Source organism: Chiloscyllium punctatum, chromosome 51, assembly GCF_047496795.1.
Source record: "Chiloscyllium punctatum isolate Juve2018m chromosome 51, sChiPun1.3, whole genome shotgun sequence".
NCBI classification, from domain to species: domain Eukaryota; kingdom Metazoa; phylum Chordata; class Chondrichthyes; order Orectolobiformes; family Hemiscylliidae; genus Chiloscyllium; species Chiloscyllium punctatum.
Window position 1 is genome coordinate 8,753,507 of NC_092789.1, and position 24,990 is coordinate 8,778,496.

General features: G+C 43.4%; 1 protein-coding gene across 2 annotated transcripts in view; it reads left to right on the plus strand.

Moving 5' to 3' along the window:
* LOC140470495 (NACHT, LRR and PYD domains-containing protein 3-like) overlaps positions 1-24,990 on the plus strand; it is a 108,933-nt gene that overhangs the window by 60,997 nt on the left and 22,946 nt on the right. For both annotated transcript variants that reach the window (XM_072566607.1, XM_072566606.1), the window contains exons 4-6: positions 6,358-6,524; positions 22,026-22,197; positions 22,295-22,360. In XM_072566607.1, the coding sequence (XP_072422708.1) occupies positions 6,358-6,524; positions 22,026-22,197; positions 22,295-22,360 (405 nt within the window). The remainder of the gene's footprint in view (positions 1-6,357; positions 6,525-22,025; positions 22,198-22,294; positions 22,361-24,990) is intronic.

A 24,990-nucleotide genomic window follows, 5' to 3' on the forward strand; every position in this document is an offset into this window, starting at 1 on the left:
TGGGCCAGCCAATTCTGGTCCAGACAGCCAAATTTCCGTGTATCCCATGCCACCTTACTGTCTAAATGAGACTACTCTACCTTCAATGTATTTTGTCACATCCTAAAAGAATTCTATAAGGCTTGTGAGGCATATCCTGCTCCTCTCAAAGCCATGCTGACTATCCCTAATCAAACTAAGGATTTATAATTGCTTGGAAAACCAGTCTCTGAGAATCCTCTCCAATAATTTGCCCACCACAGACATAAGACTAACTGGTCTATAATTCCCAGGATTATCCCTACTGGTATTCCTTTTCTTGATCAAGGGAATAACATTTGCCACCCTCCAATCACCTGGTATTAATCCAGTAGACAATGAGGACGCAAAGCACATTACCAAAGGTGTCGCAATGTCTTTCCTCGCTTTCCTGTGGAAACCTTGGGTATATCCTGTCTGGCTCAGGAGACTTATCTATCCTTATGTTTTTCAAATTTTTCAGCACATTCTCCTTCTTAACATCAACCTGTTTGAACATATCAGCCTGTTTCATGCTGTCCTCACAAGCAACAAGGTTCCTCTCAGTAGTGAATACTGAAGCAAAGTCTTTATTAACTACCTCCCCTACCTCCTCCAACTCCAGCCATAATCTCCACTATCCCTGATCGGCCCTACTCTCACTCTGACTATCCTCTGGTTCCTCATGTAAGTGTAGAATACCTTAGGCTTTTCCTTAATCCTATTCGCTAAAGCTTTTTCATGTCCCCTTCTAGCTGTCTTAAGTGCATTCTTCAGTTGCTTCCTGGCTATCTTGTAACTCTTGGGGTACTACCATTGTCAGTAGAGAAGGTGGGTACTACCATTGTTAGCTGCCATAATCTGAATTCACCAACAAGAAACAGTTTTACAGAGAAGGTGAATGATGCAATAGGTTAGCTTATCTGCTGATATACTCAAAGGTTCATAAGTATCCGTTTTCCCTGGAGCGTCGGAGGCTGAGGGGTGACCTTATAGAGGTTTACAAAATTATGAGGGGCATGGATAGGATAAATAGGCAAAGTCTTTTCCCTGGGGTCGGGGAGTCCAGAACTAGAGGGCATAGGTTTAGGGTGAGAGGGGAAAGATATAAAAGAGACCTAAGGGGCAACTTTTTCACGCAGAGGTTGGTACGTGTATGGAATGAGCTGCCAGAGGATGTGGTGGAGGCTGGTACAGTTTCAACACTTAAGAGGCATTTGGATGGGTATATGAATAGGAAGGGTTTGGAGGGTTATGGGCTGGCTGCTGGCAGGTGGGACTAGATTGGGTTGGGATATCTGGTCAGCATGGACGGGTTGGACCGAAGGGTCTGTTTCCGTGCTGTAAATCTCTGCGAATCTATCCAGGTCGGTGAATAGACAAACAAATTTTTAAAACTGTTGCTGTGTAAACTGTTTGAATTTTCCATGAAATTGACCCTGCAAATGCAAAAGGATGCAAATGCATGATGAAGTTAAAGGGAAGCTGTTGTTAATGGCATCCCAGGAACCTTCTGACCTTGTCGTTATGGGTGATGCAAAGTATTAGGTATAAGATAAAACCGAGGCCTTAACTGAATTCAGAGTAAACTGACTCCAATTACAATATGTTGAATAACTCCAGAAAATATTTGTGGATTCCAGTATTAATAAAGAGTTCTATAACAATTTTCCCTTGGGTGTGAGAGTCCAGGACTGGAGGGCATAGGTTTAGGGTGAGGTGGGAAAGATTTAAAAGGGAACCAAAGGAGCAACTTTTTCACGTTTTGAGTGTGTGTGTGAGAGAAGGAGACATAGAGAATGAGCTGCCAGAGGAAGTGGTGAAGGGTAGTACAATTACAATGTTTAAAAAGGCATCTCGATCGGTATATGAATAGGAAGAGTTTAGAAGGATATGGGCCAAGTGCTGGCAAAGGGGACTAGCTGGTCGGGAAGGTAAGTGATTGTTATTTAAGAACTTATCTCGACGCCAACGGTCTTTTTGCAGCAGAGCGCGTCAGGAGCTGGGCGGAAAGTGAAGTCGGAGCGCAAAGCTGGTTGGGAAGGTAGGTGATTGTTATTTGAGTGGGTGTGTTCTAGACCCCAGGTCCTACAAAGTCGGGCCTCCCTCCCACCCTCCTCCTCTGGCAGAGCGGAAGAGTTGGACATCGCACAAAGCCGTGGTAATAGGGGACTCCATACTGAGAGGAACTGACCGGAGTTTTTGTGGCAGCAGGCGGGACTTAAGGATGGTGTGTTGCCTTCCTGGTACCAGGGTTAAAGACATCGCAGACAGAGTGCAGGAAATCCTCAAGGACGAAGGTGAAGAGCCAGTGGTGGTGGTACATGTTGGCACAAATGATGTCGGGAAGAAGAGGAGGAACATACTACAGCGGGACTTCGGAGAATTAGGAAGAAGGCTGAAAAGCAGGACGTCCAAGGTGGTTATCTCCAGTTTGCTTCCAATTCCTCAGGCTGGTGAGGCCAGAAACAGGGAGATAATGGACTTGAATGTGTGGCTGGGGAAATGGTGCAGGAAGCAAGGATTTAAATTCTTGGATCAATGGAGTATGTTTTGTGGTAAGCATAAATTCTACAAGAGAGACGGTTTGCACCTGAATAGGTTAGGGACCAGCATTCTGACAGGCAGGTTTGCGACTGCAACACAGCTACGTTTAAACTAAGTATCGAGGGGGGGAGGGGACAAACTGGATGTTTAAGAAGGAAATTGAAGGGAAAGTTAGAACAAGGGAAGTCAAGAAAGACAATTGTATCAATGAAGCAGAAAACTCAAAAAGGGATTGTGCTGTAAGGTTGAGTGAGATAGGAGTTGATGGGAAGGGTGAGGGCTGTAACAAATTAAAAATACTATATATGAATGCACGAAGTATTAGAAATAAGATGGATGAGCTTGAGGCTCTTTTGAAAATTGGCAGCTACGATATTGTGAGGATAACTGAGACATGGCTTCAAGTGGGCAGGGCCTGGGAAATGAATATTCAAGGCTACACGTGCTATCGTAAGGACAGACAGACGGGCAGAGGGGCTGGGGTGGCCATGTTGGCAAGGGATGATATTCAGTCCCTTGTGCGGGGGGACCGAGAATCAGGGGATGTAGAGTCACTATGGATAGAGCTGAGAAATTCTAAGGGTAAAAATACCCTCTTGGGAGTTATCTACAGGCCCCCAAACTGTTGTCTGGATGTCGGATGTAAGTTGAATCAGGAGCTGAAATTGGCCTGTTACAAAGATGTTACTACAGTTGTTATAGGGGATTTCAACATGCAGGTAGACTGGGAGAATCAGGAGGGTATTGGACCTCAAGAAAGAGACTTTGTGGAGTGCCTCCGAGATGGATTCTTAGAACAGCTGGTGCTAGAGCTTACCAGGGAGAAGGCAATCCTGAATCTGGTATTGTGCAATGAACCAAAATTGATCAGGGACTTCGAAGTGAAGGAGCCATTCGTAAGTAGTGACCCGAATACAGCTTCAATCTGCAATTTGAGAGGGAGAGGGTAAAATCAGAAGTGACAATATTTCTGTTGAATAAAGGGAACTATGGAGCTATGAGGGAGGAGCTGGCCAAAGTTCAATGGTGCAATACCTTAGCAGGGATGACAGTGGAGGAACAATGGCAGATATTTCTGTGTATAATGCAGAAGATGCAGGATCAGTTCATTCCAAAAAGGAAGAAAGATCCTATGAGGAGGCAGGGGAGGCTGTGGCTGACGAGGGAAATTAAGAAATATATAAAGTTAAAAGAGACAAAATATAACAGCAAAGATAAGTGGGAAAACTGAGGTCTGGGAAGCTTTTAAAGAACAACAGAGGATTACTAAGAAGGAAATATGCAGAGAAAAAAATGAGGTACGAAGGTAAACTGGCCAAAAATATAAAAGAGGATAGTAAAAGCTTTTTTTCGTATGTGAAAGGCAAAAAAATGGTTAAGACTAAAATTGGGCCCTTGAAGACAGAAACCGGGGAATATACTACAGGGAACAAAGAAATGGCAGAAGAATTGAATTGGTATTTCAGATCTGTGTTCACTGGAGAAGACACAAGCAATCTCACAGAGGTAACAGTGGCTAAAGGACCCTGAACTTAAGGGAATTTATATTTGCCAAGAATTGGTGTTGGAGAGACTGTTATGTCTGAAGGTTGATAAGTCCCCAGGGCCTGATGGTCTACATCCCAGGGTTCTGAAGGAGGTGGCTCGAGAAATCGTGGATGCGTTGGTGATTATTTTCCAGAGTTCGATAGATTCAGGATCAGTTCCTGTGGATTGGAAGGTGGCTAATGTTCTACCACTTTTTTAAGAAAGGAGCGAGAGAGAAAGCAAGGAATTATAGACCAGTTAGTCTGACCTCAGTGATGGGAAAGATGCTGGAGTCAATTATAAAGGATGAAATTACAACACATCTGGATAGTAGTAATAGGATAGGTCAGAGTCAGCATGGATTTATGAAGGGGAAATCATGCTTGACTAATCTTCTGGAACTTTTTGAGGATGTAACTCTGAAGATGGACGAGGGAGATCCAGTGGATGTAGTGTACCTGGACTTTCAGAAAGCTTTTGATAAAGTCCCACATAGGAGGTTAGTGACCAAACTTAGGGTGCATGGTATTGGGGGCAAAGTACTAACTTGGATTGAAAGTTGGTTGGCTGAAAGAAAACAAAGAGTAGTGATAAACGTCTCCATTTTGGAATGGCAGGCAGTGACCAGTGGGGTACCGCAGGGATCAGTGCTGTGACAGCAGCTTTTTACAACATATATTTATGGTATCGAAAAAGGTATTAGTAATAACATTAGCAAATTTGCTGATGATACAAAGCTGGGTGGCAGGGTGAAATGTGAGGAGGATGTTAGGAGATTACAGGGTGACCTGGACAGGTTAGGTGAGTGGTCAGATGCATGGCAGATGCAGTTTAATGTGGATAAATATATGGTTATCCACTTTGGTGGCAAGAACAGGAAGGCAGATTACTATCTAAATGGAATCAAGTTAGGTAAAGGGGCAGTACAGAGAGATCTGGGTGTTCTTGTACACCAGTCAATGAAGGTAAGCATGCAGGTACATCAGGTAGTGAAGAAAGCTAACAGCATGCTGGCCTTCATAACAAGAGGGATTGAGTATAGAAGCAAAGAGGTTCTTCTGCAGCTGCACAGGGCCCTGGTGAGACCACACCTGGAGTATTATGTGCAGTTCTGGTGTCCAAATTTGAGGAAAGACATTCTGGCTACTGAGGGAGTGCAGCGTAGGTTCACAAGGTCAATTCCTGGAATGGCGGGATTACCTTACACTGAAAGACTGGAGCGACTGGGCTTGTATACCCTTGAGTTTAGAAGACTGAGAGGGGATCTGATTGAGACATATAAGATTATTAAAGGATTGGACACTCTGGAGGCAGGAAACATGTTTCCGCTGATGGGTGAGTGCCGAACCAGAGTACACAGCTTATAATATGGGGTAGACCATTTAGGACAGAGATGAGGAGAAACCTCTTCACCCAGAGAGTGGTGGGTGTGTGGAATGCTCTGCCCCAGAGGGCAGTGGAGGCCCAGCCTCTGGATTCATTTAAGAAAGAGTTGGATAGAACTCTCAAAGATAGTGGAATCGAGGGTTATGGAGATAAGGCAGGAACAGGATACTGATTAAGGATGATCAGCCATGCTCATATTGAATGGTGTGCAGGCTCGAAGGGCAGAATGGCCTACTCCTGCACCTATTGTTTAGATTAATTGAGGATCTCTGGTTGGCATGGATGAGTTGGACCAAAGGCTCTGTTTCATAGTTGTACATCTGTACCTCCTAAGCGTCTGAGAGTTCCTTTCTCTTAAGGAAGAGAAAAGAAAACAAAGCACATTTTTTCTCAGTCTTGAAAGTTGTGGAGGTGTATTCAAGGAAGACTGACTTTATGATTGCGCTCTTGGTATCTGTATTTTCAAGTTGTCACAATGTTTAATGAAACAGGGTGATCAAGGCTGTCTGGGTCAGGTAAGTTGAAAGTAAATCACAATTGACAAATCTGTCTACTTTTTAAGCTGTGATCATACTAGTGACTGTCTCTCCCCCTGCTCCTAGACTGTTTCACTGGCCAGGTAGACCTGGCTTGCTCGTGTGTGCGTGTGTGTGTGTGTGTGTGTGTGTGTGTGTGTATGTGTATGTATATGTGTGTGTGTGTGCGTGCGTGTGTGTGCGTGCGTGTGTGTGTGTGTGTGTGTGTGTGTGTGTACGCTCGCGCGCACAGTGTGAGGTGTATATTAGTTCAGTAGAGTATACGGAATTTGAGAAGGCACCGAATGTGATTTATGGTTATTCAGAATTATAACCAATTAGGTCGAAGTTCAATGATATATTTCATGTTGATTTGTCCCCTTAGATCCAAACTCCACAATCATGAAGTTCTTGGTCAAGTGTGAGGATTACCAGCTGTTCCAGTTCACAAAATTCTTCTGGGACAGACTAGAACAAGCAATCAAAGATTGTGTGGATGGACTCAGTTCATTGCTAACATATGAGAGGATTTTCAGTGGACAAGAGCATCAGGTAAGTAGGAGAGTTCTGGAAAGTTTTAAAATACTAGGCAACTAACAAAATAATAACAAATAAATTGCTGGATGACAAAAAAGACCAATTGTCTATCTGGATTATTGTCTTAACAACCTGGCTGCCCTATGCTGCGATAGTATTGATGTTATTAACTAATCATATCAGTCAGTTGATCCACAGCCCGATATGAAGTATGGAAAATGCAGCAGTGTAGTGCTTTCAGAATATCTGATTATAGAGTCATTTATATTGCAATCACATTGGAGTGTAATGGACCAGGCCAGACCCCCCCATCAAAGCATTTTTCGAAGGTAGCCCAGATCCTAACTTTTCTAGTAGTTTTAGGCAGATATAAGGTGGATATCCCAGGATTGATGCAGCTGTTCAAACCACTTGTCTTTGTGTAAAACAGAATTAATTTACACTGCACCGGATGAAACACAGACAAATGAAAATAGAGTTTAGAGTAATGATATGAAAGCACGACATTACCCGCAACTTAACAAATAGCTGTTCTGATTTCCCGCAACATCCCATAAACGCACACCTTGGCAAAAAATTCAGGGAGCTAGGATGGAAGCTTAGAACTAGGACGAACAGAGTTGTTGTCTCTGGTTTGTTCCCTGTGCCACGTGCTAATGAGGCGAGGAATAGGGAGAAAGAGGAGTTGAACATGTGGCTACAGGGATGGTGCAGGAGGGAGTGTTTTGGATTCTTGGATAATTGGGGCTCTTTCTGGGGTAGGTGGGACCTCTACAAGCAGGATGGTCTTCATCTGAGCCAGAGGGGTACCAATATCCTGGGGGGAGATATTCGCTAAGGCTATTGGGGTGGGTTTAAACTAATCCAGCAGGAGGATGAGAGCCAAAATTGTAGTTCGAGTATAGAAAAGGTTGAGAGTAGGGAGGTCCGAAATCAAGTTTGAGGGATGCAAGATGGCACTGGCAAGCAAGACATTGGTTTGAAGTGTGTCTACTTCAACGCTAGGAGCATCCGGAATAAGATGGGTGAACTTGCAGCATGGGTTGGTACCTGGGACTTCGATGTTGTGGCCATTTCAGAGACATGGATAGAGCAGTGACAGGAATGGTTGTTGCAGGTTCCAGGATTTAGATGTTTCAGTAAGAACAGAGAAGATGCCAAAAGAGGGTGAAGTGTGGCATTGTTGGTCAAGGACACTATTACAGTTGCAGTAAGGATGTTTAGGGACTCGTCAAGTGAGGTAGTATGGGCTGAGGTTAGAAACAGGAAAGGAGAGGTCACCCTGTTGGGAGTTTTCTATAGGCCTCCCAATAGTTCCAGAGATGTAGAGGAAAGGATAGCAAAGATGATTCTTGATAGGAGTGAGAGAGACAGGGTAGTTGTCATGGGGGACTTCAACTTTCCAAATATTGACTGGGAACACTATAATACTAGTACTATAGATGGGTCAGTTTTTGTCCAGTGTGTGCAGGAGGGCTTCCTGTCACAGTATATAGACAGACCAACAAGGGGCGAAGCCACATTAGATTTGGTACTGAGTAATGAGCCCGGCCAGGTGTTAGACTTGGAAATAGGTGAGCACTTTGGTGATAATGATCACAATTCTGTTATGTTTACTTTAGTGATAGAAAGGGATAGGTGTATACCACTGGGCAAGAGTTGCAACTGGGTTAAAGGCAATTACGATGCGATGAGGCAAGATTTAGGAAGCATAGGATAGGGAAGGAAACTGCAGGGGATGGGCACATTAGAAATGTTGAGCTTATTCAAGGAAAAGTTCCCGTGTGTCCTAGATAAGTATGTACCTGTCAGGCAGGGAGGAAGCTGTAGAGCGCGGGAGCCGTAGTTTACGAAGGAAGTGGAATCTCTGGTCAAGAGGAAGAATTAGTCTTATGTTAGGATGAGATGTGAAGGCTCAGTTAGGGCGCTTGAGGGTTACAAGGTAGCCAGGAAAGACCTAAAGAGAGAGCTCAGAAGAGCCTGGAGGAGACATGAGAAGTTGTTGGCGGATAGGATCAGGGTCAACCCTAAGGCTTTCTATAGGTATTTAAGGAATAAAAGAATGGCAAGAGTAAGATTAGGGCCTAAGAGAAAGTGAAAAGGTGGGGGGGTGGTGACAGTGTAGCTACGGAAGATGGACTGTTCCACATATCCGACGAAGAGGCAGGCATAGCTGGGGCCCATGCAGGTGCCCATGGCTACTCCTTTGGTTTGGAGGAAGTGGGAGGAAGCTCCTGAAGAAGGGCTTATGCCCGAAATGTTGATTCTCCTGCTCCTTGGATGCTGCCTGACATGCTGCGCTTTTCCAGCAACACATTTTTCAGCTAAGATTAGGGCCTATCAAGGATAGTAGTGAGATATTGTGTGTGGAGTCAGAGGAGACAGGGGAAGGACTAAATGAATATTTTTTGACAGTGTTCACTCTAGAAAACGACAATGTTGTCGAGGAGAATACTAAGATACAGCCTACGAGACTAGGTGGGATTGAGGTTCACAAGGAAGAGGTATGAGAAATCCTGCAGAGTGTGAAAATAGATAAGTCCCCTGGGCCGGATGAGATTTTTCCTAGGATCCTCTGGGAAGCCAGGGAGGAGATTGCCGAGCCTTTAGCATTGATCTTTAAACCGTAATTGTCTACAGGAATAGTGCCAGAAGACTGGAGAAAAGCGAATGTGGTTCCCCTGTTCAATAAGGGGAGTAGAGACAACCCTGGTAATTATAGACCAGTGAGCCTTACTTCAGTTGTTGGTAAAGTGTTGGAAAAGGTTATAAGACATAGGATTAATAATCTTCTAGAAAAGAATAATTTGATTAGAGATAGTCAGCACGGTTTTGTGAAAGGTAGGTCGTGCCTCACAAACTTTATTGAGTTCTTTGAGAAGCTGAACAAACAGGTAGATGGAAGTAAACCGCTTGATGTGGTGTATATGGATTTCAGCAAGGTGTTCGATAAGGTTCCCCACAGTAGGCTATTGTAAAAAGTGTGGAGGAATGGGATTGTGGGAGATATAGCAGCTTGGATCAGTAATTGGCTTGCTGAAAGAAGACAGAGGGTGGTGGTTGATGGGAAATGTTCATCCTGGAGTTTAGTTACTAGTGGTGTACCACAAGGGTCAGTGTTGGGTCCACTGCTGTTTGTCATTTTTATAAACGGCCTGGATGAGGGCGTAGAAGGGTGGGTGAGTAAATTTGCAGACGGCACTAAGGTCGGTGGAGTTGTGGATAGTGACGATGAATGTTGTAGGTTACAGAGAGACATAGATAAGCTGCAGAGCTGAGCTGAGAGGTGGCAAATGGAGTTTAATGTGGACAAGTGTGAGGTGATTCACTTTGGTCAGAGTAACTGGAATGCAAAGTACTGGGCTAATGGTAAGATTCTTGGTAGTGTAAATGAGCAGAGAGTTCTCATTGTCCATGTACACAGATCCTTGAAAGTTACCACCCAGGTTGACAGGGTTGTTAAGAAGGCATACAGTGTTTTAGCTTTTATTAATAGAGGGATCGAGTTCTGGAACCATGAGGTTATGCTGCAGCTGTATAAAACTCTGGTGCGGCCACACTTGGAGTATTGTGTACAGTTCTGGTCACCGCATTATAAGAAAGATGTGAAAACTTTGGAAAGGGTGCAGAGGAGATTTACTAGGATGTTGCCTGGTATGGAAGGAAGGTCTTATGAGGAAAGGCTGAGGGACTTGAGGCTGTTTTCGTTAGAGAGAAGAAGGTTGAAAGGTGACGTAATAGAGACATATAAGATAATCAGAGGTTTAGATAGGGTGGACGGGTAGAGCCTTTTTCCAAGTATGGTGACGGCGAGCACAAGGGGGCATGGCTTTAAATTGAGGGGTAATAGATATAGAACAGATGTCAGAGGTAGTTTCTTTACTCAAGAGAGTAGTAAGGGTATGGAATGCTTTGCCTGCAACGGTAGTAGATTCGCCGACTTTAAGTGCATTTAAGTCGTCATTGGACAAGCATATGGACGTACATGGAATAGTGTAGGTTAGATCAGCTTCAGATTGGTATGACAGGTCGGCGCAACATCGAGGGCCGAAGGGCCTCTACTGCGCGGTTATGTTCTATGTAATAACTCTATAACAACAGATGGCATCCAAAATCCCACATATTTACTAAAATAATGCACAAGTAAATCAACACAAACCTCAATACAATCTTGAGTAACCTTTTATTTTATTAGTTAATTGGGTATGGGCATCACTAGCTGTGCCAGCATTTATTCACAATCCCAATTCATCCTTCAGAAGATGGTTTTCAGCTGTGACCTTCAATCATTGTCTATGTGCTCGAGGTAAACTTGCAATGTATTAGGGAGGGAGTTTCAGCTTTAAGGAATGGCAAGATATTTCCAAGTTAGAATGATGTGTGATCATGGATAAACCTTGTACTTTGAAATGCAGAATCAACACAAATTAAACATGAATTAACAATTACAACCAGTCATAAACATTATATATTAAATGGCAAGTATAGCTATGGGAAACCTTTCCCTAAGGAACAAGCCTGATTATTAGCTGACAGCAGCACACAACTAACCTAAGTTCCACTGACATTGCGCTCATTGAGAATGGCACAGTACCTTTAAAGAACTTCTCAATTTTGACTGGATAGTGTGCATTCATCAATGTTACAATCCAGCAACAGGAACGGCTTCATAATCATAGAACCGTAGATTTTATAGTGCAGAAAGAGGTTGTTTGACACATTGCGTCTGTAAATTCACATGAAAAAGCTGCCCAGTTAATCCCATTTTCCAGCCCTAAATCCGTAGCCCTGTAAACTCATCACTTTCGACACCTCCTGTGGGCGGCACGGTGGCACAGTGGTTAGCACTGCTGCCTCACAGCGCCAGAGACCCGGGTTCAATTCCCGCCTCAGGTGACTCTCTGTGTGGAGTTTGCACATTCTCCCCGTGTATGCGTGGGTTTCCTCCAGGTGCTCCGGTTTCCTCCCACACTCCAAAGATGTGCAGGTCAGGTGAATTGGCCACGCTAAATTGCCTGTAGTGTTAGGTAAGGGGTAGATGTAGGGGTATGGGTGGGTTGCGCTTCGGCGGGGCGGTGTGGACTTGTTGGGCCGAAGGGCCTGTTTCCACACTGTAAGTAATCTAATCTAAATCTAATCTAATCTAACCTCCTCTGCAACCTGCTTCTTACACTCTCCCAGGCAGCATGTTCCAAATTCTAACAACTCTCTTAGGATCTCTTTTCTTATTGTCAGCTTCGAGATCTTGTCTGTGCCTCCAGTTTTCTTGTATACCACAAATGGACTTGTTAACATCTGAGTTTGGAGTGCTCTATGTCCTCTTTTATTTGCTTTACCTATTTGCAGTCTCTCTAGAGATTTTGTTTCCAGTTGCAGCTGCAGTTTTGATTTTGTTAAAATCTGGGAGGGTCAGTTTCTCTTTTTGATTAGGGTCGGTTAAAAAAAACTTTGAAACCACATGCTCCCCCACATTTCTCCTGTTGGGAAAAAATACTATTTACCATAGTCAAGATTTATTGAAACAGCTTTTAAATGCAGTATGTTTTTAATACTATAAACTTGTTTAAATTGCTCATTGATCCTTCAAATTCAAATCAGCTGATGCATGTCCACACTGATAATAAATACTGACATGGTACTGTAACACCAGCTTGGACTGCAGTTAGAAATAGGTAGGGCATTGGAATTGGCATGTTGCAACATGGACAGATGGTACTCCATGAAGTTGTTCACAGGCAGCGTTATCACTTTTCAAAAGTGAAAAGAGGTGTACAGAAGAGGGTTCTGCTGTGACTTCAGGTTATCCTACAGCATGACTCTCTACTGCTTCATTTCTTTGGCAAAACACTCACCTTCCATATGGTTACTATCTCAGAATGTAATGATGCTCCACTCTAGTTTTTTTTTGGCCCAAGTCCACACTGACCCTCCAAACAGTAACCCACCCAGACCCATTCACCTACTATATTTACCCTTGACTAATGCACCTAACACCATGGCCAATTCACCTAACCTGCACATCTTTGGGTTGTGGGAGGGAACTGGAGCACCCAGAGGAAACCCATGCAGACACACTTGGAAAATGTGCAAACTTCACACAGATAATCGCCCGAGGTAGGAATCGAACCTGGGTCCCTGGCACTGTGAGGCAGCAGTGCTAACCACTGAGCCACCAGAGTTACAGAAGTCCTCAATTTATGAATGCTTATACTTTTGAAGACATTCTGATTTAGGGGTGTAATTTTAAGCACACAACATTTGAACATTTCCTGTGCTTACGAACTATTTCCCTTCTGTTGTTCTGCTATCCAAGATCAGTACAAATTGACTTGTGAATGGACTCGAGAACGGAATTCATTCCCAATAGACAATTAACCAGGGGTCCCAAGGATTCGCCTATTATCCCAAAGGATTCACGAGGCTTAGGCTTTGGTCCTAGAGGATTCAAACTCATTAGTTTGGGGTTTCAGAGAATGGAAGAGGATTTGAAGAGTTTGGTCTTTGTTGTAAGAAGATAAGGTTGGGATCCCAGAGAATTAGGTTAGGTCCTGGAGGATTCAAGAGAATTAGTATGGGGTCCCAGATGATTTGAGTTGTTTCACCTGGGTGACTCTATGACTCCTATTTGAGGTGGTCATTGACTGGCACTAATGTAATGCTAATTTGTCAGCCCAGGCCTGATGTGTTTGACATAGACCGCTTCAGTATCTGAGGAGTCTCCACTAATGTTGAACATTGGTCAGTGATCAGCAAACATCCCCACTTATCATCTTATCATGGAGGGAAAGTCAGTGATGAAGCAGCTTCAGATCCTCTGATGGGGCTGCTGAGGTGCATCATGTAATGACTCTCACTTCCTCTTTGGAGTTCAGCTCTTCAATCCATGTTTGAACCAAGACTAGAATGAGTTCAGGGACGATGTTCTTGCAGAACCCAAACTGAATTTCATGAGCTAGTTAATGCTGAGTAAGTACTTCATGATAACTTTGCTGATGGCACTGTCCATCACTTTGAGCTTGCTGACAGGTTGTATAACTGCTCAGGTTGGATTTAACCTGCTTTATGTGCACAGCACACAGAAGGGCAATTTTCCATCTAATCAAGTAGATGTCAAAATTGCCATCGTAATAGAACACCCTGTTTGTAGTTGGTCATCCTCTGCTATTCTTTAAAAAATGTCTTCTGTTACGACATGGGGTAAACCCCTCTGTTAATTTAAATCTGACAGAGAAGTTCACCTCTCGCCGTAATCTGTTAAATTTCAAGAGGCAAAGAACCATCCCAGAGGTCACGATTTAAAATAAAAATTTACAATTTTATTCTTTAAGTCCAACAGAGAATATTAAAACCAACAACTATTTATAACTCTTTCTCTTAAACTTATCCTTCACCTCCCACTCTCCAATTCAGTTCCAATAAAAACTCCGGTTAAGATTTACAAAAAAAATTCAGATTTCAAAACCAGCCAGATTTTGAATCTTCTCTTTATATCTTTTTCTGTAGATTTTTCTCTGTTGTCTTTCTTTCAGTATTCTGCTTTACAGGTCTTTCATGTGAATAGGTAGCTATTCGGAACTCTCTGATAGAGAGCTATTCGGCTAGCAGTCTGTATTTGTTGGTTTACTTGGTAGTTTTCTCCCTAACTGTTCAAAATGTCCAGTTTTAAATCCCAAGACATTGGATCATTTCATTGGTTTGATGTCATCAAAATTCTAAATTCATATTTGATTGGATTTTGGTTTCTGGGGCACAATTTAAACTGATTGACCGAACTTAAATTTGTTTTTGTTCCATGGTAATGCAACTCCAGCAATTTGTTTCTACCAAGTGTTACATTTTCACATTGTTCAGGACACTGTACTTTCAGTCAGTCTTTGCTAGCTACCTCTCTCTCTTAAAGGTGCAGTACATATCTACACCTTCATAACAGTTTACAGATATTTCAATATCGGGTTTTGGGAAGATTTGTAGCTCAGGTTGAGGTTCTGGATGTAGGTTTGCTCGCTGAGCTGGAAGATTCATTTTCAGATGTTTTTTCACCGTATTAGAGAATATCATCAGTGAGCCTCCAGATGAAGTGCTGGTGGTATAGCATGCTTTCTGTTTGTGTTTAGGTTTCCTTGGGTTGGTGATGTCATTTCCTGTTCTTTCTCTCCGGGGTGGTAAATGGGATCCAAGTCGATGTGTTTGTTGATAGAGTTTGTTGATAGGTTGGAATACCATACTTCTAAGACTTCTTGTGCACATATCTGGCTTGTCCTAGGATGGATGTATTGTCCCAGTCGAAGTGGTTTCCTTCCTCATCTCTATGTAAAAATACGAGTGAGAGTGTGTCATGTCGTCTTGTGGCTAGTTGGATGTTCATGTATCCTGGTGGCTACTTTTCTGCCTGTTTGTCCAATGTAGTGTTTGTCACGGTTCTTGTGTGGTATTTTTAAATGACATTAGTTTTGCTTATTGTCTGTATAGGGTCTTTTAAGTTCACTAGCTGCTGTTTTAGTGTGTTAGTGGGTTTGTGGGCTACCATGATGCCAAGGGGTCTGAGTAATCTGGCAGTCGTTTCCGACATGTCTTTGATGTAGGGGAGAATGGCGAGAGATTTTGGATAAGTTTTGTCTGCTTGTCTGGGTTTATTGCTGAGAAATCGGCGGACCTTTTTCATCGGATACCCGTTCTTTTTTAATCTGCTCTATCGGTGATTTTCCACTGCTCTTCATAGTTCGTCTGTGCTGCAATGTGTGGTGACTCGCTGAAATAATGCTCTAAAGCAGCTTTGTTTGTGGATGTTGGGTGATTACTTCTGTAATTCAATATTTGGTCAGTACGTGTTGCTTTCCTGTAGACGCTGGTTTGAAGCTTCCTGTTGGCTCTTCGCTTTAATGAAAAATCTAGGACTGGCAGTTTGTTGTTGTTTTCCTTTTCCTCTCTTTAGGGAGTTTTGTGCCAGTAAGGGTGGTTTTGATGGTTTCGTCTAAATTGTTTTGTTTATTCATGATATGGATATGGAAGATATAGACTGTCGGGAAATAGATGGTGACATCTTGCAAAATGTCCAGATTACAGAGGAGGAAGTGCTGGATGTCTTGAAACGGTTAAAAGTGGATAGATCCCCAGGACCTGATCAGGTGTATCCGAGAACTCTGTGGGAAGCTTAGAGAAGTGATTGCTGGGCACCTTGCTGAGATATTTGTATCATCAATAGTCACAGGTGAGGTGCCGGAAGACTGGAAGTTGGCAAACTTAGTGCCACTGTTTAAGAAGGGCGGTAAAGACAAGCCAGGGAACGATAGACCGGTGAGCCTGACCTTGGTGGTGGGCAAGTTGTTGGAGGGAATCCTGAGGGATAGGATGTACATGTATTTGGAAAGGCAAGGACTGATTCGGGATAGTCAACATGGCTTTGTGTGTGGGAAATCATGTCTCACAAACATGATTGAGGTTTTTGAAAAAGTAACAAAGAGGATTGATGAGGGCAGAGCAGTAGATGTGATCTATATGGACTTCAGTAAGGCGTTCGACAAGGTTCCCCATGGGAGACTGATTAGCAAGGTTAGATCTCATGGAATACGGGGAGAACTAGCCATTTGGATACAGAACTGGCTCAAAGGTAGAAGACAGAGGGTGGTGGTGGAGGGTTGTTTTTCAGACTGGAGGCCTGCGACCAGTGGAGTGCCACAAGGATCGGTGCTGGGCCCTTTACTTTTTGTCATTTACATAAATGGTTTGGATCCGAGAATAAGAGGTATAGTAAGTAAGTTTGCAGATGACACCAAAATTGGAGGTGTAATGGACAGCGAAGAGGGTTACCTCAGATTACAACAGGATCTGGACCAGATGGGCTGAGATGTGGCAGATGGAGTTTAATTCAGATAAATGTGAGGTGCTGCATTTTGGGAAAGCAAATCTTAGCAGGACTTATACACTTAATGGTAAGGTCCTAGGGAGTTGTTGCTGAACAAAGAGACCTTGGAGTGCAGGTTCATAGCTCCTTGAAAGTGGAGTCGCAGGTAGATAGGATAGTGAAGAAGGCGTTTGGTATGCTTTCTTTTATTGGTCAGAGTATTGAATATAGGAGTTTGGAGGTCATGTTGTGACTGTACGGGACATTGGTCAGGCCACTGTTGGAATATTGCGTGCAATTCTGGTCTCTTTCCTGTAGGAAAGATGTTGTGAAACGTGAAAGGGTTCAGAAATGATTTACAAGGATGTTGCCAGGATTGTAGGATTTGAGCTACAGGGAGAGGCTGAACAGGCTGGGGCTGTTTTCCCTGGAGCGTCGGAGGCTGAGGGGTGATCTTTATAGAGGTTTACAAAATTATGAGGGGCATGGATAGGATAAGTAGACAAAGTCTTTTCCCTGGGGTCGGAGAGTCCAGAACTAGAAGGCATAGGTTTAGGGTGAGAGGGGAAAGATATAAAAGAGACCTAAGGGACAACTTTTTCACGCAGAGGGTGGTACGTGTATGGTATGAGCTGCCAGAGGATGTGGTGGAGGCTGGTACAATTGCAACATTTAAGAGGCATTTGGATGGGTATATGAATAGGAAGGGTTTGGAGGGATATGGGCTGGGTTCTGGCAGGTGGGACTAGATTAGAACATAGAACACAGAACATAGAACAATACAGCACAGAACAGGCCCTTCGGCCCACGATGTTGTGCCGAACTTCTCTCCTAGATTAAGCACCCATCCATGTACCTATCCAAATGCCGCTTAAAGGTCGCCAATGATTCTGACTCTACCATTCCCACGGGCAGCGCATTCCATGCCCCCACCACTCTCTGCGTAAAGAACCCACCCCTGACATCTCCCCTATACCTTCCACCCTTCAGCTTAAATTTATGCCCCCTTGTAACACTCTGTTGTACCCGGGGAAAAAGTTTCTGACTGTACTCTATCTATTCCTCTGATCATCTTATAAACCTCTATCAAGTCACCCCTCATCCTTCGCCGTTCCAAGGAGAAAAGGCCGAGAACTCTCAACCTATCCTCGTACGACCTACTCTCCATTCCAGGCAACATCCTGGTAAATCTTCTCTGCACCCTCTCCAAAGCTTCCACATCTTTCCTAAAGTGAGGCGACCAGAACTGCACACAGTACTCCAACTGTGGCCTAACCAAAGTCCTGTACAGCTGCAACATCACTTCACGACTCTTGAATTCAATCGCTCTGCTAATGAACGATAATACTCCATAGGCCTTCTTACAAACTCTATCCACCTGAGTGGCAACCTTCAAAGATCTATGTACATAGACCCCAAGATCCCTCTGTTCCTCCACCTGACCAAGAACCCTACCATTAACCCTGTATTCCGCATTCTTATTTGTTCTTCTGAAATGGACAACCTCACACTTGGCAGGGTTGAACTCCATCTGCCACTCCTCAGCCCAGCTCTGCATCATATCTAAGTCCCTCTGCAGCCGACAACAGCCCTCCTCACTGTCCACAACTCCACCTATCTTTGTATCATCTGCAAATTTACTGACCCACCCTTCGACTCCCTCATCTAAGTCATTAATAAAAATTACAAACAGCAGAGGACCCAGAACTGATCCCTGCGGAACTCCACTTGTAACTGGGCTCCAGGCTGAATATTTACCATCTACCACCACTCTCTGCCTTCGACTGGTTAGCCAGTTTTCTATCCAATTGGCCAAATTTCCCTCTATCCCATGCCTCCTGACTTTCCGCATAAAGATTGGGTTGGGATATCTGGTCGGTATGGACGGGTTAGACCAAAGGGTCTGTTTCCATGCTGTACATCTCTATGACTCTATGATAAAAGTGTCATACATATAGTGGACACAAAGTTTGGGTTGGATGCTTGGCAGAGCTGTTTGTTCGAGTTTCTGCATTACTGCCTCTGCTAAGAACTCTGGTATCGGAGATCGCATGAATGTTCTATTGGTTTGTCGGGTTTTTTGTTGAAGGTGAAGTGGATGATAAGGCATGGGTCCACTAGATTTTGATATTGCACTTGTGGATGATGTTGATGGTGTTGGTGTATGTGCCTTTGGTTCTTCTAATAGCGTAGTCAGTGTTTCCTTGGCCAGGTTGATGTTGATGGATGTGAATAGGGCTGTTACATCAAAGGAGATAATTATTTCATCCTCTTCCATATTGTTGTCTTTGGTCTCTGGGAACTCTTGGCTGGAGTGGCATGAATCTTCCACAAAGTGTTTTATTCTTTGGTATAGCTCCTTGGCCAATCTGTAATTTGGTGTTACAGGGAGCGAGATTGTGGGTCTGAGGAGTGTTCCTGATTTGTTAACTTTGGGTAATCCGTAGAAACGTGGTGTGTTGGATCCATCTCAACTTTGGAAGTCTGTCTTATTTATTTCTTCAGATTTCTGAAGTTGACATGGATCCAACACACCACGCTTTTACAGATTACCCAAAATCAACAAATCAGGAACACCCCTCAGACCCACAATCTCGCTCCCTGGAACACCAAATTACAGATTGGAAAGGAGCTATACCAAAGACTAAAACACTTTGTGGAAGACTCTTGCCACTTTGTCCACTGCACCCAAGAATTCCTGGAGACCATCAAAGACACCAAGGTAGAAGACGATGAAATAATGGCCTACTTTGGCATAACAGCCTTGTTCACATCCAACAACATCAACCTGGCCAAGGAAACACTGACAACACGATTTAAACAACCAAAGACACACATACCAAACACCACCAACTTCATCAGCAAGGACAATATTGTCAAGCTAGTGAACCTATGCCTTACTACCCACTGCACCTTCAACATCAAAACCTACAGATAAACCATGCGATCTCCGATATCGGGGTTCTTAGCAGAGGCAGTAATGCAGAGACTTGAACAAGCAACTGTGCCAACCATCCAACCTGAACTTTGGGTCAGCTATGTAGATGACACCTTTGTCATCACTAAACGAAACAAATTAGACAAAACCTTCAAGACCATTAATAATACCCTTACTGGCATAAAAGTCACTAAAGAGGAGGAAAACAACAACAAACTGCCATTCCTAGATGTCGCAGTGAAGTGAACATTCAATAGGGAGCTTCAAACCAGCGTCTACGGGAAAACAACACATACGGACCAAATATTGAATACAGAAGCAATAATCCCAACATCCACAAACGAAGCTGCATTAAAACATTATTTCAACGAGTCACCATGCATTGCAGCACAGACGAACGACGAAGAGCAGAGGAAAATCACCGATACACTGGATTCAAAAAGAACGGATACCCAATGAACACAGTCCATCGATTTCTCAGCAACAAACCCAAACAAGCAGACAAACCATGTCCAGAAACTCTCGCCACTGTCCCCTACATCAAAGGCATGTCGAAAATGACTCCCTGACTACTCGGACCCCTTGGCATCATGGTAGCCCACAAACCCACCAGCATGCTAAAACTGCAGCTCATGAACTTGAAAGACCCTATACAGACAACAAGCAAACTAATATCATTGACAAAATGCCTTGTAAGAACTGTATCAAACACTACGTTGGACAAACAGGCATAAATGTAGCCACCAGGATACATGAGCATCAGCTACAAAAAGACATGACCCACTCTCACTGGTATCTTTACATTGAGATGAAGAAGGAAACCACTTTGACTGGGACAACACATCCATCCGAGGACAGACCAAGCACGAGAATTCCTAGAAGCATGGCATTCCAAGCAGAACTCTATCAACAAACACATGACTTGGATCCCATTTACCACCCCCGAGAAAAAGAATGGGAAATGACATCACCACAGGAAATGAAATCTCCAACCTAAGGAAACCCAAACACGTAAATAGAAAGCAGGCTAAACCACCAGCGCTTCATCTGGAGGCTCACTGATGATGTTACCTAGTATGGTGACCAAACGTCTGAAAATGAACCTCCAGCTCAGCGAACAAACCTACATCCATGTTTCAATATCACTTTAATTGTTGAGATATATTTTATGAAGGCGCCTGCTGTTAAAATAGTGTTTGCCTTCAGGTAAACATTGAGATGGATGGAGGTGCTGGAAGAGCACAGCACTTCAGGCAGCATCCAAGGAGCTTGGAAATCGACGTTTCGGGCAAAAGCCTTTCATCAGGAATTGCTGTGCTCTTCCAGCACCACTAATCCAGAACCTGGTTTCCAGCATCTGCAGTCATTGTTTTTACCTTTTTAAAACATTGAGATGGTGCAGGTCTTCAGTCTCCAGTATTGTCTGCTGTTGAAGATACTGTCCCTCATAGTGAAGATGCAACTGTCTTGAACCTAGATACTCCCTTTAACACATATTTGTCTCTTTTTGTCCACTGCACAATACCTATTTTTAGTTATAACAGTTCATATTCTGCTGAGCCATTTTACTTAACTTTGAGTGTTCCTGGCTGGTCTGCCATCTTTTCTCATTTTGAGGAATCCTCAAATTATGCTGTTTAAATTCCTCACTTCTCAAAGTCCTGTACAAATGTAACAATAATGAAATTTGTTTTGTCCATTACGACATCTGAGCCTTGAAAAACTCCAGTTTAAAACTTTCATCATAGTATCTTTGTGTCTTTCATGGCCTTGATTCTGCCATTCTCTATGATTTCCTCTAGCACAGCAACATTCCCATCGCTCTGAAATTCCACGTTGTACACTTCACCATTCACACCACCATTGTGGACAAGCAATCAGTTGTCTTATTGCTTGCAGTCTGAAAATCAGTCCACATTTAACCCTTTCTTTGCTCCTTAGTATATCCAGTTTAGCTCCAGTTGCATTGTCTGATTTCAGCTCTGAGTAGCCATGCAAATTTTAACTGCAGCAAAAGTTGTAAGGGTAAGCAGCTCATAACAGGCTTACGTTACAGTGTTCACTGCTGGACATTGCCAAGAGCAGATTTCCAAAACCAAAGTTGCCTTGCTGTTTCATAGTTTTCAGAGGAAATGTGGGTTGAATTGGTTGAGTTTCCAATGCCGTTCTATCTGATAATAATTAGTGGGTGGCAAGGTGGCACAGTGGTTAGCACTGCTGTCTCACAGCACCAGAGACCTGGGTTCAATTCACGCCTCAGGTGACTCTCTGTGTGGAGTTTGCACATTCTCCCAGTGTCTGTGTGGGTTTCCTCCGGGTGCTCCGGTTTCCTCCCACAGTCCAGAAATGTGCAGGTTAGGTGAATTGGTCATTCTAAATTGCCCGTAGTGTTAGGTGAAGGGGTACATGTAGGGGAATGGGTCTGGATGGGTTGCGCTTCGGCAGGTCGGTGTGGACTTGTTGGGCCGAAGGGCTTGTTTCCACACTAAGTAATCTAATCTAATCTGATCTAATTATAACATTGGTCATTACAGTTAGTTGCCTCATTTCAGAATCCTATCTTTCCTCTTTCCTGAGGCCATCCTTCACAGCAGTCTTATTTCTACAGTGAAGTAGTGTCAATATCATTGGAATAGTTGGTCAGTCATCCAGGAAAACTGGAAGATCTCATCACTGAGCCAATGCTTTTCTTATTTTCAGTGTTTGTCTTTTACTGACTCCTCCATGTTCTTCACAGAAAATCATTGAGCTTGTGAAGAAGCATATGTGTGCAGACAGTTCCAAACTGCTCCTAAATCTGGTGATGGAGAAAGGCTCTCCTGCCCGAAGGGTGATGTGGAAGTCCTTCGTGAAAATGCGCCATGTGGTACCAAAGTTGGACAAAATACTGAAACAAGTACAAGAACTTGGTACAATATCACTTACTGACTTCAATTTCTGATTCAATATTGCCGCTTTCACCATTACACGGTTGAATTTCATAAAAGTCTTTTGATTTTTAAACAGGCTTGAATCCATTTGATACGGTGAAACTTACCCAAAGTTTGCCCAAAATACCCAATCACCTGAAAGGTAAGAGATGAAATGTCGCTCTTAAACTGCATCTTGACTTCGGAAAACCAGAATGTTTGCCAGAACTGGGAATAGGGGAATTAATCTAACCACAAATTCTCAGTGGCATTTTTTATGAGATTCATGGGAGCTTTATTCCTGTGACCCCTCGTGGGTTTTTTTGCATTCTTACCAAAATTAATTTATTAGCCATTTCCTTTGGTACCATCTGATGCTAGCCCAGTTCTCTCGATCATCATAGATTGAAATATATGCCACTATCAAGATATCCTGGGTTCCCTGGAACTGACCTTTGAACTGCAGCCATGCACCTTGTCATGCCATGGCAGTTTGGAATTACTCTTTACTATGAACATCACAGGATTAATCGTAAATGAATGCTGCTCAGGCCACATGGCTGGCATAACAGACACTTCCTTGAACATGGATCTGCGAGTTTTTTTCATCCACAGGATGTGGGCATATTTGGCTCGGCTAGCATTTATCGACCGTCCCTAATTGCCCAGAGACAATTTAAGAATTAACCACGATGCTGTGTTTCTGGTCACATGTCGGCCAGAGCAGTTAAAGATGACAGACTTCCTTCTCTAATGGATATCAATGAACAAGACGGGTTTTCCCGACAGTTGGCAGTGGTCATCATTATACCCTTAATTCCAGATTCTTTATTGATTTCAAATTCCGCCATCTGTTATGGTGGGGTTTGAACTGAATTTCCCAGAACATTAGTTAATTTTCTCGATTAATTGTCCACTGGTAAAACCACTAGGTTATTGTCTCTCCTCTTACGTCATATGTCGCAGTTTAAACACCAAGCCATACAATTCCTAATCACATCTCACTTTACAATGTTTTTTTAAGTCACTTCTACTCTTTCTTCAAGTTCTCAATAGCCCAGCATCTTCTCATTGCTTAACGTAGAACCAACACATAAGGAGAGCCTTCAGTCGCTTCAGCAATCATATTTATTCACCAGCAGAAAAAGTGAGATATAAAAAAAACCAAGCTATATTTGTGTCTCTATGCAGAACTGCAGTGCTTGCCTTTTGAGCACAAAAGTTTAGCAGTAAACGAAAATCATTTTCCCAGTTCTTGTCTACTGAAACTGAGTGACAACTGAGACCTGTCTGTCTTTTGGTGCCTAACACTGCCGCAGTCTTCCATTAGTAAAATAAAAGAAGGTGGTGTTCCTTCTACTCCATATCCTCATCTTCCTGCTTGGAAGACTGCTCCCACTCTCCAGACTCAGTCACATCCCCTCCTATTCTGCCTCATTTGAGCAGGTGGCATACTGTGTACTGTACATACTGTAAAGAACCCACAGACCAATCAAACAGCAAAACCTCACCTTCAGGCTATTGTCTGCTTTATCAAGACCCTGGTAGGAGAGTGCTATACCTTAGTTGATCAGGGGATTTCCCTATCTATATCATTAGCCATTGTTAGAGTGGGTGCCTTAGTCTCCCATAACCATTCTTGTAAGGTCCCTCAAACATAAGAGAAACATGAGTTTCCAAGGATATATGCAGCAAATCAGTTCCAAGGATACTTAGCACAGACTTGTAAGAAGATATACTAATGATCACGGGTAACCTTTTTGACTGCATTCTGATATGGCCCCCTCAAATCAACATGTGTCAGTATATCACACCTGCCACCAGGGGAAAGGAAGCTATATTGCCAAAGCATATAGTGCAGGCTGCAGCACAGACCTCATCACAGGGAAAGGATATTATGCACTGTATGCTGGCACAAATGGTATTGCTGGCGGCCTTAATACATTTACTGGTACACGGCTGAGAGACTTCTCACTGGTCCCCTTGGCTCTTTGGGATCCTGCTTGGTTAGAATAAACAAACTTGTTGAGTCAGAGATGTACAGCATGGAAACAGACCCTTCGGTCCAACCCGTCCATGCTGACCAGGTATCCCAACCCAATCTAGTCCCACCTGCCAGCACACGATCCATATCCCTCCAAGCCCTTCCTATTCATATACCCATCCAAATGCCTCTTAAATGTTGCAATTGTACCAGCCTCCACCACATCCTCTGGCAGCTCATACCATACACGTATCACCCTCTGCGTGAAAAAGTTGCCTCTTAGGTCTCTTTTATATCTTTCCCCTCTCACCCTAAACCTATGCCCTCTAGTTCTGGACTCCCTGACCCCAGGGAAGAGACTTTGCCTATTTACCCTATCCATGCTCTTCATAATTTTGTAAACCTCTATAAGATCACCCCTTAGCCTCTAACGCTCCAGGGAAAACAGCCCCAGCCTGTTCAGCCTCTCCCTATAGCTCAAATCCTACAATCCTGGCAACATCCTTGTAAATCTTTTCTGAACCCTTTCAAATTTCACAATATCTTTCCGATAGGAAGGAGACCAGAATTGCACGCAATATTCCAACAGTGGCCTAACCAATGTCCTGTACAGCCGCAACATAACCTCCTGACTCCTGTACTCAATACTCTGACCAATAAAGAAAAGCATACCAAACACCTTCTTCACTATCCTATCTACCTGCGACTCCACTTTCAAGGAGCTATGAACCTGTACTCCAAGGTCTCTTTGTTCAGCAACACTCCCTAGGACCTTATCATTAAGTGTATTAGTCCTGCTAAGATTTGCT